This window comes from Sinocyclocheilus anshuiensis, unplaced genomic scaffold (genome assembly GCF_001515605.1).
Source record: "Sinocyclocheilus anshuiensis isolate Anshui unplaced genomic scaffold, SAMN03320099.WGS_v1.1 scaffold507, whole genome shotgun sequence".
Taxonomy (NCBI): Eukaryota; Metazoa; Chordata; class Actinopteri; order Cypriniformes; family Cyprinidae; genus Sinocyclocheilus; species Sinocyclocheilus anshuiensis.
The window spans coordinates 173427-185622 of NW_015551034.1; the positions used below are offsets into that span (position 1 = coordinate 173427).

General features: G+C 34.8%; 2 protein-coding genes across 5 annotated transcripts in view; one reads left to right on the plus strand and one right to left on the minus strand.

The window, feature by feature from the left end:
- LOC107661291 (nuclear receptor subfamily 1 group I member 2-like) overlaps positions 1–683 on the plus strand; it is a 33928-nt gene extending 33245 nt beyond the window's left edge. For 2 of the 3 annotated variants that reach the window (XM_016450792.1, XM_016450791.1), the window contains exon 10: positions 1–682. The gene's annotated coding sequence lies outside the window, so the exon portion shown is untranslated. The other variant, XM_016450789.1, reaches the window with a different exon arrangement.
- A 3399-nt stretch (positions 684–4082) lies between these two features.
- Positions 4083–12196, minus strand: part of gsk3ba (glycogen synthase kinase 3 beta, genome duplicate a) — a 64966-nt gene continuing 56852 nt past the window's right edge. The window contains exons 8-11 of one of the 2 annotated variants that reach the window (XM_016450794.1): positions 10983–11078; positions 7355–7541; positions 7159–7257; positions 4083–5691 (exon numbers count right to left, since the gene is read on the minus strand). In XM_016450794.1, coding sequence (XP_016306280.1) covers positions 5621–5691; positions 7159–7257; positions 7355–7541; positions 10983–11078 — 453 coding nt within the window. In that variant the 3' untranslated portion in view covers positions 4083–5620. Of the gene's footprint in view, positions 5692–7158; positions 7258–7354; positions 7542–10970; positions 11079–12196 lie in introns of both variants that reach the window. The other variant, XM_016450793.1, reaches the window with a different exon arrangement.

The window sequence follows — 12196 nt, forward strand, 5'->3', positions numbered from 1 at the left end:
CGCCACGCTGACCTTCATCTGAGGACTGAAATACAGTCAAAACCAGTGAGGACAAGGACTGCGCCTACTGATAATGAACTACTGAACTGTCTGCAGCACACAGGAATTGTGAAATTGTATTTTTATAATTGTGCTACTAAATGTATTTGTGTTCCAGCAATCTTTTTCGGGTTCTTTTCACAAAAGAACAATTTCTATGGTTCATAACCAGATGTAGGATGGCACGTATTATCTCTTACATTCACTGTATGAGTGAAGCTTGAAATGTGGGGTTAGACTGAGATTTGATTCACTTTTTCCCCAGTCTGCAGTATGTAGAGAGGAGATGAACGCTATTATGGCAGCAAACATACAAAAAAAACAATATGATACATATTAGTCATTTGTGTTAATAGTCTGTCTTGACAAATCTGTTTATTTATTGTTCGTTTTTAAATGCAAATAGTTTTATAAGTTAACCGCTTCTAGGTAGGCTATGTTGTGTTCAGATTATGTAAAAATATTAATATATAATATCTGCTAATGTCAGATGTGAGTAGCTGTATTTGATTCAAACATTTTTCAGACTAGAATGTAAATGGAGTTATGAATCTCATAAAGAACATGTTCAGGTCTTAATTTAGTCTACCTATTTAAAAACATGTTTTGCATAATAAATGAAACCTATTTTTTAGCCATTATTATTGCCATCACAAATAATTTATACTTATGCTAATTTAATTATACTAATGATAATGTGCTTTTACTCTTTTTTTTTCTTTTTGTTTTTTCATTATGGACATGAGAAAAACAGGCTTATCGTATGCAAAATATCTGTATTTTGATTTTTGTATTGTTACAGTTTCATCACAATTATTTTTCATTACAGTAATGAGAATGGGATTGTTTTTGCATTTCAGAAATGAGAAAACAGGCTTTTTATGCAAAATATCTTTTTTTTTCATAATTATTTTTCATTACAGTAATGAGAATCAGATACATTTTTTTACAGTAATAAAAAAAATAGGCTTACTTTTATGCAAACTGGGCATTTTATTTTTGGACCTGGATAAGTTCTTGTCAGATTTTGTGAGATTCACTCTGATGTGTCGCTGGGTATCAAAAGAGTTGTGCTAGCTAGTCCTTTCATGTCTGCTGTGAATGTTTTATATTAGTAACAGAGCTTACAGAATTTTGCGCAACATATGAATGTCTACAATTCTGAAGAATCAGACAGGCTGCAAAAGTTCATCACACAGACACTTTCTTGAGAAGTCATTGCCTTTAAAATGCTTCACTCAGCAGTGAGCGTAACCTTTTTCACTTAATACATTCAGGGTTTAAAGCAAATTTACTGAGCAGACTGAGTAGTTAGTTCACTTCCCGAACAAAAATTTACAGATAATGTACTCACCCCCTTGTCATCCAAGATGTTCATGTCTTTCTTTCTTCAGTCGTAAAGAAATTATGTTTTTTGAGGAACTTTAAAGGTCATTTGTACCTTTTCTGGTTCGTTTTGTCAATGGATCTAAAAAGGTTAATTAACCTTGACAATCAATGTAAAGATTGTGAGCTAGTGTCATATGTGGATGTGACATGACAATGTAGAGCAGATGTTGAGGGTTCAAACTAGGAGTTCAGTATTTTTTTTTTTGGAAAGGACTCTTTCACATATTTTACTCAAATACAAGCAGAGTATTCAGGTTTCAGGTGTCTCTATAAAGCACAGACTCGTTTAAAATGCCTTCAGGTTGGCATGCTATGTAGATTAGGCAGTTATTTCATTCTGTCTGCAATATGATGGGGAAACTTGTCACAATACGAGTAATTTCTACACAATACACTCAGGTTTTCTGTCTTTACAGTGGTTATTTTCAAAGTAAGACCCAGTGTATGACCCTCTCAGGAAAATAAAATGTAAAATTGAATGAGAATGTGTGCAGAATCATTTACTGTGTAACTTAATAGTTTTAAAAAAAGAAAGCTGCATTTATTTGATCACAAATATAGTACTATTGTGAAATAATATTACAATTTAATACTGTTTTCTCTTTTAATATATTTAAAAGAGTGATGCAAAGCTGAATTTTCAGGATCATAACTCCAGTCTTCAGTGTCACATGATCCTTCAGGCACATGAAGCGATCATCTCCTCTTTACTAGTTATAGCATGAAATAAACATGAATGAACATTAGAAGGTATCTTGTTTCAACTGCAGAAATGCACACAGTTTTTCAAGTTCAAGTCCACCAACGTTAATCTACTCTCCTGTCTGGTTTGTTTGTCGGACAAAATGGCAGATTCGGCGTTATGATTGGTCAGATTGCATGGTTTTTTCATTATGGACATTATGATTTTATGCAAAATATCTTTTTTTTTCATAATTATTTTTCATTACAGTAATGAGAATCAGATAAATTTTTTTACAGTAATAAAAAAAATAGGCTTACTTTTATGCAAACTGGGCATTTTATTTTTGGACCTGGATAAGTTCTTGTCAGATTTTGTGAGATTCACTCTGATGTGTCGCTGGGTATCAAAAGAGTTGTGCTAGCTAGTCCTTTCATGTCTGCTGTGAATGTTTTATATTAGTAACAGAGCTTACAGAATTTTGCGCAACATATGAATGTCTACAATTCTGAAGAATCAGACAGGCTGCAAAAGTTCATCACACAGACACTTTCTTGAGAAGTCATTGCCTTTACTCCTTGCAAAGGGTCAATTGACCCTAAAGTTGACTCAAACTTTCGCACAGTAGTGTAACACAGACGCTTTTATCCCAAAGCCACTTAAAATTCATTTAAAGTATGTTTTATTTGAACCCAGGCACTTACGAGAATCACTTTTAAACATCTTAGGAATGAAGAGTGATGAAAAAAGAGAGACATTTAATTGCACTTTAATTTAGTCTAAATGGACTGAATTTGAGATTAGGGACATTTTGAGTTGGGAAAAGAAAGACGCGTGGCAAATGCAGGGTCATTTCCAAGTTATCCTACTCTTTATTTAATGCAAATTACAGTACCAGGTAACTAGTCTCTGAATCCAAGTCACACCAAGCACCAAAACGGACTCTTTATTTAATGCAAATTACAGTACCAGGTAACTAGTCTCTGAATCCAAGTCACACCAAGGACCAAAACGGACATATTTACAAGGAGAGGAGACATTTAGCATATCTTCACAGAAAAAGAATATATATTTAAAATAATATATATTTAAAATAAAAATTTCAATCACAAACAGAGGCATTCAAGTAATATTAATGTTATACAGGTTGTATTATTTTTTCCATTTTTTTTCCGTTTTAAACCAAGACAACGTTTTTCCCAATAAGTGTACGTAATGCGATAGTCTGTATTTAGCCCACAGTCCTTAAAACAATTTTTTTGTCTTTTTTTTTTATTTTGGTAATTGTTTTTAACCCTTGCGTCTTTACATTTTTACTCTAACTTTAGTCACGAGAAGTGGTCACACCATTCGTGGAAAGCAACACATCTATGAATGCGTATCTTACAAGCAAGCTTTACATTGAGGGTCCGGCGGGTGCTACGTGACATCTCTACTGCGTACTGTCAGCTGGCCAATGAGCGAAAACACAAAGAAATTATTATTATTGCCCCTGGGATGTCGCAGTCACATCACAACACGCTCATAGTTGGTTCACTTTGGTAGTGGAACGAGTGTAAGAACATACATTGTGATTGGCTCCACAGGAACGTGACTTCCTCCACACACAAAAACACCTTTGTGCCAAAAAATGAGGAAAAACATCTACAGCGAATGTGGTTTCGGACAGGAAATGAAGCCGGCTGTCAGTCATTCAGACTTGGCCAATCAACAGCACCTGCAGAGGGTCACCGGAAGGGGCGTGGTCTGTCTTGTGTGTGGACAGGAAGTGGGTGTGGTCTAGGAACAGGAAGGGTATGGAAGCAAAGGCACTCCAAACTATAGATACACTATACATTACTAGTTATAGTTACAATAATATAGCTGACACCTACTGTACAGATAAGATTGAACTATATGGCTGGAGAAAGCTCCTTGTCTACAGTATCCAACAAACAGGTCATGTTTGCCCTGATCTTTTAAATCGTTTTTTAATTTTTTGACTTTTTTTTCTTTGATCCGTTCTCATTTAATCCCTCGTCTTTGTTTTCGCTCATGAACAGTTCTCAGGTCAGCATATTTATGTACATAGCAGAACGCTCACTCACTCACACGCGCTCACAAATTATACAAAAATCAAAACATAAGAAGTAAAAGCCAGAATTTGGTGAGGAGCAACTGTGCTGTACTGTATATACACGTCTGTCGTTTTCTTATACTGCTATACTTTGCGTATTAAGACATTTTGGGAAAGAAAAAAGTAAATTTTTCTGTAAGTTACGCTGAGACATGACAAGAAAAAAGTAGTGGTTAAAATAACACAGCCACTGTGAATGGAGCGCAAACACAGTCTCTGTGAAGCCGGCGCCACATCGATGCGTTTCTTCATGTGTTCTTTACATTTAGCTGTGTGGATAAGAACAATGAATCTGAGCGTTACGACACTGACGCGCACGCGACAATAAATAACGAGAGCAAACCAGGACAGAAGGTGATCTCTAATTCTACCAGGCTAACAGAAAACAGCAGAGAAGACGCTTAGTCATACATATACTGTATCATTTCGGTCAGCCGCTGCGCTGAAAAAAATGATGTATTCTGAACCGATGATGCTAGATATAGATCTATATATAACTATATATATATATATATATATATATATATTTATTTTACATAATGCAAAGTAATATATAAACTGTGTATGTATATATCATACAAGAACACAGAGATGGAGACGCACGTCTCACCTGTCAATCAAAATGTCTGCCCTTGCCCTATAGCCCGCCCATTTTATAAAACAAGATAAAACAGATTCAGCCGACTTAAAACCCTGTAACAGAGTATTTCTCTCTTGTCTTTGTGGTTGGAACATGTGGTTTTTATATTTATACCACTTGTACGGTGCCTTGTGTTTGTTAGATACGATTAGATATGGTATTTCTTGTAGTTTTGAATGCTTGCATCGTTTTCACCCAATACATATACATATATATGTATATACACGCTATATGTATATATACTGTATACAAGGGGTGCTCCCAACCAAATTCAAGCCATGCACTATTAAAGGCCCAGGACAGGATAAAGGGACAGAACGTGTAGCTAGAGACGGTCCAGGTGAGAGAAGGGGTGCCCAAATGAAAACGGAAGTGGATGGATCTGGCTACCGGATTGCTTACATAACAAGATTGTCCTCTGAGAATGAAAAAAAAAAAAAAGTTGTGGCTGGTCATGGACCAGGTTTTATGGTTAAACACCCCCCGCCCTACCGACCCGTTTCCTCACTGCTCTCTCTTTTTCTCGGTCTCTGTCATTCTCGAAAATAACACCCGACGAGGCATTTCCACACATGTAATTTTGATCTATTTCTGAACTTAATAAAAAATTTAAAAAAAAGATGTAAATGAAGGTTGGCTCTTGCAGTCTGAATAAGAGTGGTGGTTGCGTGACTCAATTCCTGCCCATTAAGCTGGTGAGCAGTGGGGTGGGCGTGGCCTCAGAGGCAGGGTCAGGTCTGATTGGCTAAGGCTCTCAGGTTGACGTGTTGGAGGCGGAGGCAGAGGCTGCAGTTGTGGTCTGACTGCGATCTCCAATATTGGCATCTGGACACAAAGAGAATTTTTTTTTTTGTATATATTGCATGTTATAAGGGTCAGTAAGGTGATGCTCATTTTCCTGTCATATCTATTAAATTCTTCAAAAATACATTCAAAATGCAATTCATCGATGTTTTGAATGCAGTTCCTGTATGATGAACATGCTTTTAATTTCTAAATTAAAATGAATTTTGATTATTTTTGTGGCATAAAGTAAAAAATGCCAGCGTGATACAACTGTCTTGATACCATAATAAAATATTAAAGATATATTAAAAGAATAACATTTTTATTAAATTCTCATTTAAAAAAAAGCTTTAATAAGTAGTTTGGCATTATATTTTAATGCACAAAACCAGAAATGATATCACATAGAAATGATATAATTTTTTTAAATTTCTGTTAAAATTAATTTTGATCATTTTTGTGGCATACAGTAAAAAATGCCTGCATCATGATATAACTGTACTGATACCATAATAAAATATTAAAGATATATTAAAAGATTAACATTTAATTAAATTATCATTAAAAAAAGCTTTAATATGTAGTTTGGCTTTATATTTGAATGCAAAAACAAAACAAAACAGAAATGATATCATATAGACAAGCCATGAAGACCCTCATGACTGTGTGAAAAGTTCAATAAGTTGAAGTTCAATAAGCTTAGCAAGGTAATTTTTTTTTAGTTTGTTATATTATATAACAGTATTATTTTAGTATTATTTAAATACTAATATAGTATTTATTATTTTTTTATTAGCTGTTTTATTATTTTAATTTTAGTTTGTGTATTTCTATTTAGCTTTAATTCAGTTTTAGTAATTTTAGTACTTCAACTTGTTCAAACTTATTCACAAACGTATTCATTATATTAGAGTAAGTTTCCAACATTTCTATTTTTTTAAGTTACATTTTTAGTCTAATATTTACATTGTATTTAATATTAGCTTTATTGAAAACAACAAAAATATTATTTAAACAAAAATAAAATATTTTTAATAATTTTACTTAGTAACAACACTATAATATGTCATGTGGTGCTACTCCAATATTTCCTTTAAAATACATTTAAATTTCCCAATAAAAATATTTTAAAACCTTTTTTGATAATGAAGATAAAGATAGATTAGGAAAATATGCTATTAATTTTAATGGATAGTTAACCCACACGACGTTTGTAGAGTCATTAAATTTACACGTTTCTTGAAAATGGTATAAAAGTTTATCAAAACCAATATAAAGCGAACAATAAAAACAAGTGATTTGAATTATTCTTTACTGTGTACATTTTATACATTGAATAAAAACGTAACTGATAAAACAGAGGTTCTAGCTTCTGGTTGGTCGATACAGTAACAGCTATGACACAAAACCCCCTGTTCACTAAAAATACTATAATATGAACACTGTATGAGAGTGAGCTACATCCAAAATATAAGTGATGTCAGATGAGCAGAAAAAGGGTCTGACCTGAAGTGGCAGAGGCGTTGGTGGGGGTAGAGGCTCCTGCCTGGTTACGTGCATGAGCAGGAATTAGGATAGAGGCCAGGGATGGGTTACTGGACAGCTCTGAGTCAAGTCAAACAAACAAACAACACCAAAAGCTGACTACCTTGCATTTGACAGAACGTTTCTTCAAAAGAGCAAATGCAAAATAAGGCCTTACCTTGAGTTGTGAAGTTGAATAAGGATGGTTTCTCACGCCCATTAGGAAGTTTGACATTGGGATCCCGCAGCTCATCAAAGAAGGAGTGAGCACAGGCCTCTAGTGGGGTCAGCCGAGCAGTCGGGGTGTATTCCAACAGCCGCGAGCACAACGCAATGGCTTCAGGAGGCGTGCGTGGCCGAAACACCTGCCGAGACAATTCAGAAGTTTACTAAGAGTATATTAGTAAAGTGTATATTTGTAGTATGAATAAACTAACTGTAACACTTTATTTTCAGTGTCCTTGTTACATGTCTTATAACTTAAGGGTAACACTTTATTTTAAAGGGGTCATATGATGCTTTTTTTAAAGATCATTATTTTGTGTATTTGGTGTAACAGAATATGTTGACATGCTTTAATGTTCAAAAAACACATTATTTTTCAAATACTGTACATTATTGTAGGTCCTCTATGCCCCGCCTCTCTCAAACGCTTCGTTTTCTACAAAGTCCCTCCTTCCAACAAGCGCAGTCTTCTCTGATCGGCCAGTTGATCCAGTGCATTGTGATTGGCCGAACACCGCAAGCACTCGTCGGAAATGTAACGCCCCTTACCATAATCGCGAGCTCCATCTTTCAAAATAAATGTAAAGACAGCCCGAAAGGGGAACAGAGTCGTGTGACAGCCACAGTGATGAAGCTGGTATGTGTTTGCAGTACACAAGCCACGGTTAAGACAGCTGACGTGCTATGATTTCTGACAGACATCAGAATTTTTTTCAGTTCACTCTCCTGTGATGTGACCCTGTTCCCCTCACACACACACACACGACGCGTTACTCTGCGCTGCTTAGAACGAGCTGTTTTAGGGGGGCGTGGCAGAATCTTAACTTTGATAAAGAATATCTTTTTGGTTTTGAGACTTTAGTCTTTGCAACTTCAGGGATCTTATCTATGCACAATCAGCTTGTCTGAGAGAAAGGAAAACTTGAAATCGCATCATATGACTCCTTTAAGGTGTCCTTGTTACACATGTTACATGTACTTACTATTATCACAACAATAAATTATGCATAATTACATGCAAGTAACCCTAATCCTAACCATATAGTAAGTATATGTAGTTAATTAATAGTAAAATATAGTGTAACCAAATTATGCATAACTACATAATTAAGTGTGCATTCAAACCTTTTTGGAATGAATAACCACATGTTATGGCATTATAACTTTTGCATAAGCTTTCTTCATTCTATCTGAATGATCACTCGTTCATATGCACATGATTTGCGATTAATAAAGCCATGACATGTCTGTAGCTATGGATGTTTTCTGAATCATTCATAGGAAACTGAGTCATCTATGAACCATTTAGGAAATTATCTCATGTAGGCTACACATTTAGGATGATTATATGCACGTTTTTACAAACGAGGCTCCAGGTTGACATTATAACAGCCTGCCCTGTATAGGGTGACATCATGTCCCATTATGGGCTGTTAAAGGAACTGTATACGTTTTCCTGGTTATTAAGGACGAAATGCTCATATGGTTTTCGTAGCCAAGTCTTTAAGGTTTTGGTCTTCAATAGAGCAAGAAGTTTCACTGGTTTTACATTTCACTGGTTTGTTTTACATTTCACTGTTTTACATTTCACTGGTTTGCACTCTATCTGCCATGTGCCGTGTGCTGCTTTATATATATTTTTTTATATATTTTTTTACATTTTACCTTATTTGTATATTTGTATAGTTGTATTTTATATTTAATCTGTATATCTGTATTTATGTTCTACTGCTAGTGTTATCTGTATGCACCAAGGGTCTGAGAGTAACGCAATTTCAATTCTCTGTGTGTATGTGCTGTACATGTGGAAGAATTGACAATAAAGCAGACTTGACTTGACTTGACTTGACTTGACTTGAAGTGTAGTAATTGAAATAAGACTTGTTTATGTCTGGCTCAAGCTCTGGCTTACAGGAAGCGGAAGGAAAGGAAGGCATTTCTGCCTTTAGAGGTGTTTGAGTCATAGGCATTGGGGCATATCCTGTGCAGAAGGTAAGACTGTGTTGGAGGGAAGGGTCTGATTGGAGGATAAGACTAAACACACCCTGCAGCTCAGCTGTGTACTACATACAATGACCACCAGGCGGCACATGAGAGATCCTGCTATTATACTTCATGTGGACTACAGTGTTAGGTAAATTTACTTTAGTGTAATGGCCAGACAAAAATATCAATTTGAGATCTGCATCACAGTTTTCAAGAATGCAATGGTTTTTTAAAGCAATAAATAAAATGACATTTTGTTTGTGTACACTTCCCTTTCTAAGCATACCAAAGAAAAGTACCAAGACTCATTACCAGTTATAATGTCCATCTGGAACAGTTCATCTGTCCTTCAAATGTGATTTCAAATGACTCAGCAACTTCAGTTTGATGTACATGGCAACATTTTCGGTTGCAAGGCATAACATACACTACTGTTCAAGGGTTTGGGGTCAGTAGGATTTTGCAATATTTTTGAAAAAAGTCTTTATTGCTCACAGAAGTGGCATTTATTTGATAAAAAATACAGTAAATATTGTGAAACATTACAATTTAAAATAACTGTTATCTATTTGAATATATTTTAAAATGTCATGGATTCCAAAGCTGAATTTTCACCTCATTAGTCTAGTCTAATATTCTGATTTGCTGCTCGAGAAACATTTATTATTATTATTATAAATGTTCAAACAGCTGCTTAATGCTTAATATTTTGTAGAAACAATGATATCTTTTTTTCAGGATTGGATAAATAAAAAGTGATATAATTTTATCATAGAAATGTCATTTATAAATGTCTTTTATCAATTTAATGCGGAATAAAAGTATTAACTGCTTTTAAAATATCTTACTGACCCAAACTTTTGAAAAGTACTGGATACCACAATCCAAAAACCTAGACCACAGAGTAAACAACAATTGTAAAAAGTGTAATGAAGTCAGCAAGCAATGTCGAGAGCATGTCTGGAAAAGTCATTCAATTCAAATGGATATGAGGTCAGCTCTGTTCCAAAACCTAAACATGCAGCCGCCGCCTTATAATACAAAGCACACAAATACTGAGTAAAATATGCAGTTTTCAAACTATTTTTATTGATCAGTTTTATTTAGTATTGAATGAACCACAATAATATTTATAGTACACATAACATACATAACATTTATAATTCCAGAATCAGATTTTTTTTTATCTTGACCTAATGCATTCTAGAATCGCCTTCTCCTTTCTAAATCAAGCTATCTTAGGTGGCAGCATAATTATTCCGCCTACCTTTTCTGAACCAGGCTTCCTAAGTAGGCAGCTCACTAGGATTGGGAACAGACTGTAAGGTCACTTGGCTAAGCATTACAACAGAGCTCAGAAAGAGGATGTCTACATACAGACAATCCTGACTGAAATGGTCCTTCTTTCATCAACTAGTTGAGAAGTAAGTGTCAAAGAACACTAAATGAAATGCAGTCGGCGAGGCCTGTGTGGTGCAGACGTCTGGGTGATGTGAATGGAATGGAGTCAGGACAATGAGTCGAGCTGACGGCTGGAGGTGGAGGGCGGCTGTGCTAGAAGTAGTAAAACGGTTGTCCTGTACCTGTTTACTCACCTTAGTCCATGGGTGGGCCTTAATCTGCGGGAATTTGAACTCGGTGTAGTTTGGGTTCATTTCCCGAATCTGCTCCCGTGTGGGAGTGCCCAGCACCTGAGACCACAAACACACAGAAACACCACTCAACATAACAGCAGACTGTTACTTCAGCACTTACAAAAAGATTCTTCTTTAAAGGTTCTTTACATGTAGTAACAGTTTTATTTAGAACCATATCAGCCTTCTGTTTAAAACCATTTCTCTTAAGGGTGATGCATTGATTTTATTAAAATTAATTTCAAATTGTTTTTTTATATATATTGAAGGTTACCTTGAAAACTGAATGTATTTTTTCAAACCAAGGTTTCCAAACTCAAGTTTTCAAATGTATTTTTATTGATAAAGCTTGTTTTAAACTTTCAATCTAATACTTTTAACTTTAAATCTAATCAACAAAATGTTCAAACTATAAAAAAGTGAAACAGTCCTAAACCATTTCGATATTTATTTCTTGAAAATAATAATTTTCTAATAAATTATGACTTGTCCCTCAGATGTAGTGTCATTCCTATTAATCAATTTTGCAGCTAATAAAGAAATGAAGTTGTGAAATGAAGTTTCTGAAAGATGACTGAAATACTGTGTGATGCATGTTTGTCAAAAAGAAGTATACTTTACTTTTAAATACTTTTAAAAAGAGCACTTATCATGGTAATAATATACTTCAAAAAATATAATTCAAATGAAAAATAAAACTAATATTTTTCAGACACTTAATTGCATGTTAATTGTAATGAAATGAAAATGTGTTTTAGTTTATTTATTTTAAATACAATTAGCTAAACTTAACAGTGCTTTTTTAAATGCTTAAAGTCCCCATGAAATCAAAATTAAAGTTTTTTGGGTGTTAGTATCAATATGTTAGTCTTAAGGTTATCTATAAGGCAGTGTGCTCCAAAACAGTGACAAAATTCGCATTTAGAAGATATAAGCATTCAAAGCTTGCAGTTCGTCACTTCCGCCAAAACGGCTCAACAATTTTTTTGACGTCACATCGTACTTCAGCTTCTCATCAAACTTTCTGTCCAATCAAATGCTCTCTAGAATCCGAAGCGCCCGCCCCCTACACTATAAAATAGACGCTGAAGCCGCGGCTGAAATCGGTCACTTGTCCACAGAATTAGTATTTTCTGTACAGTGAATGGCACGTAGTGCACTATATAGGGGACAGG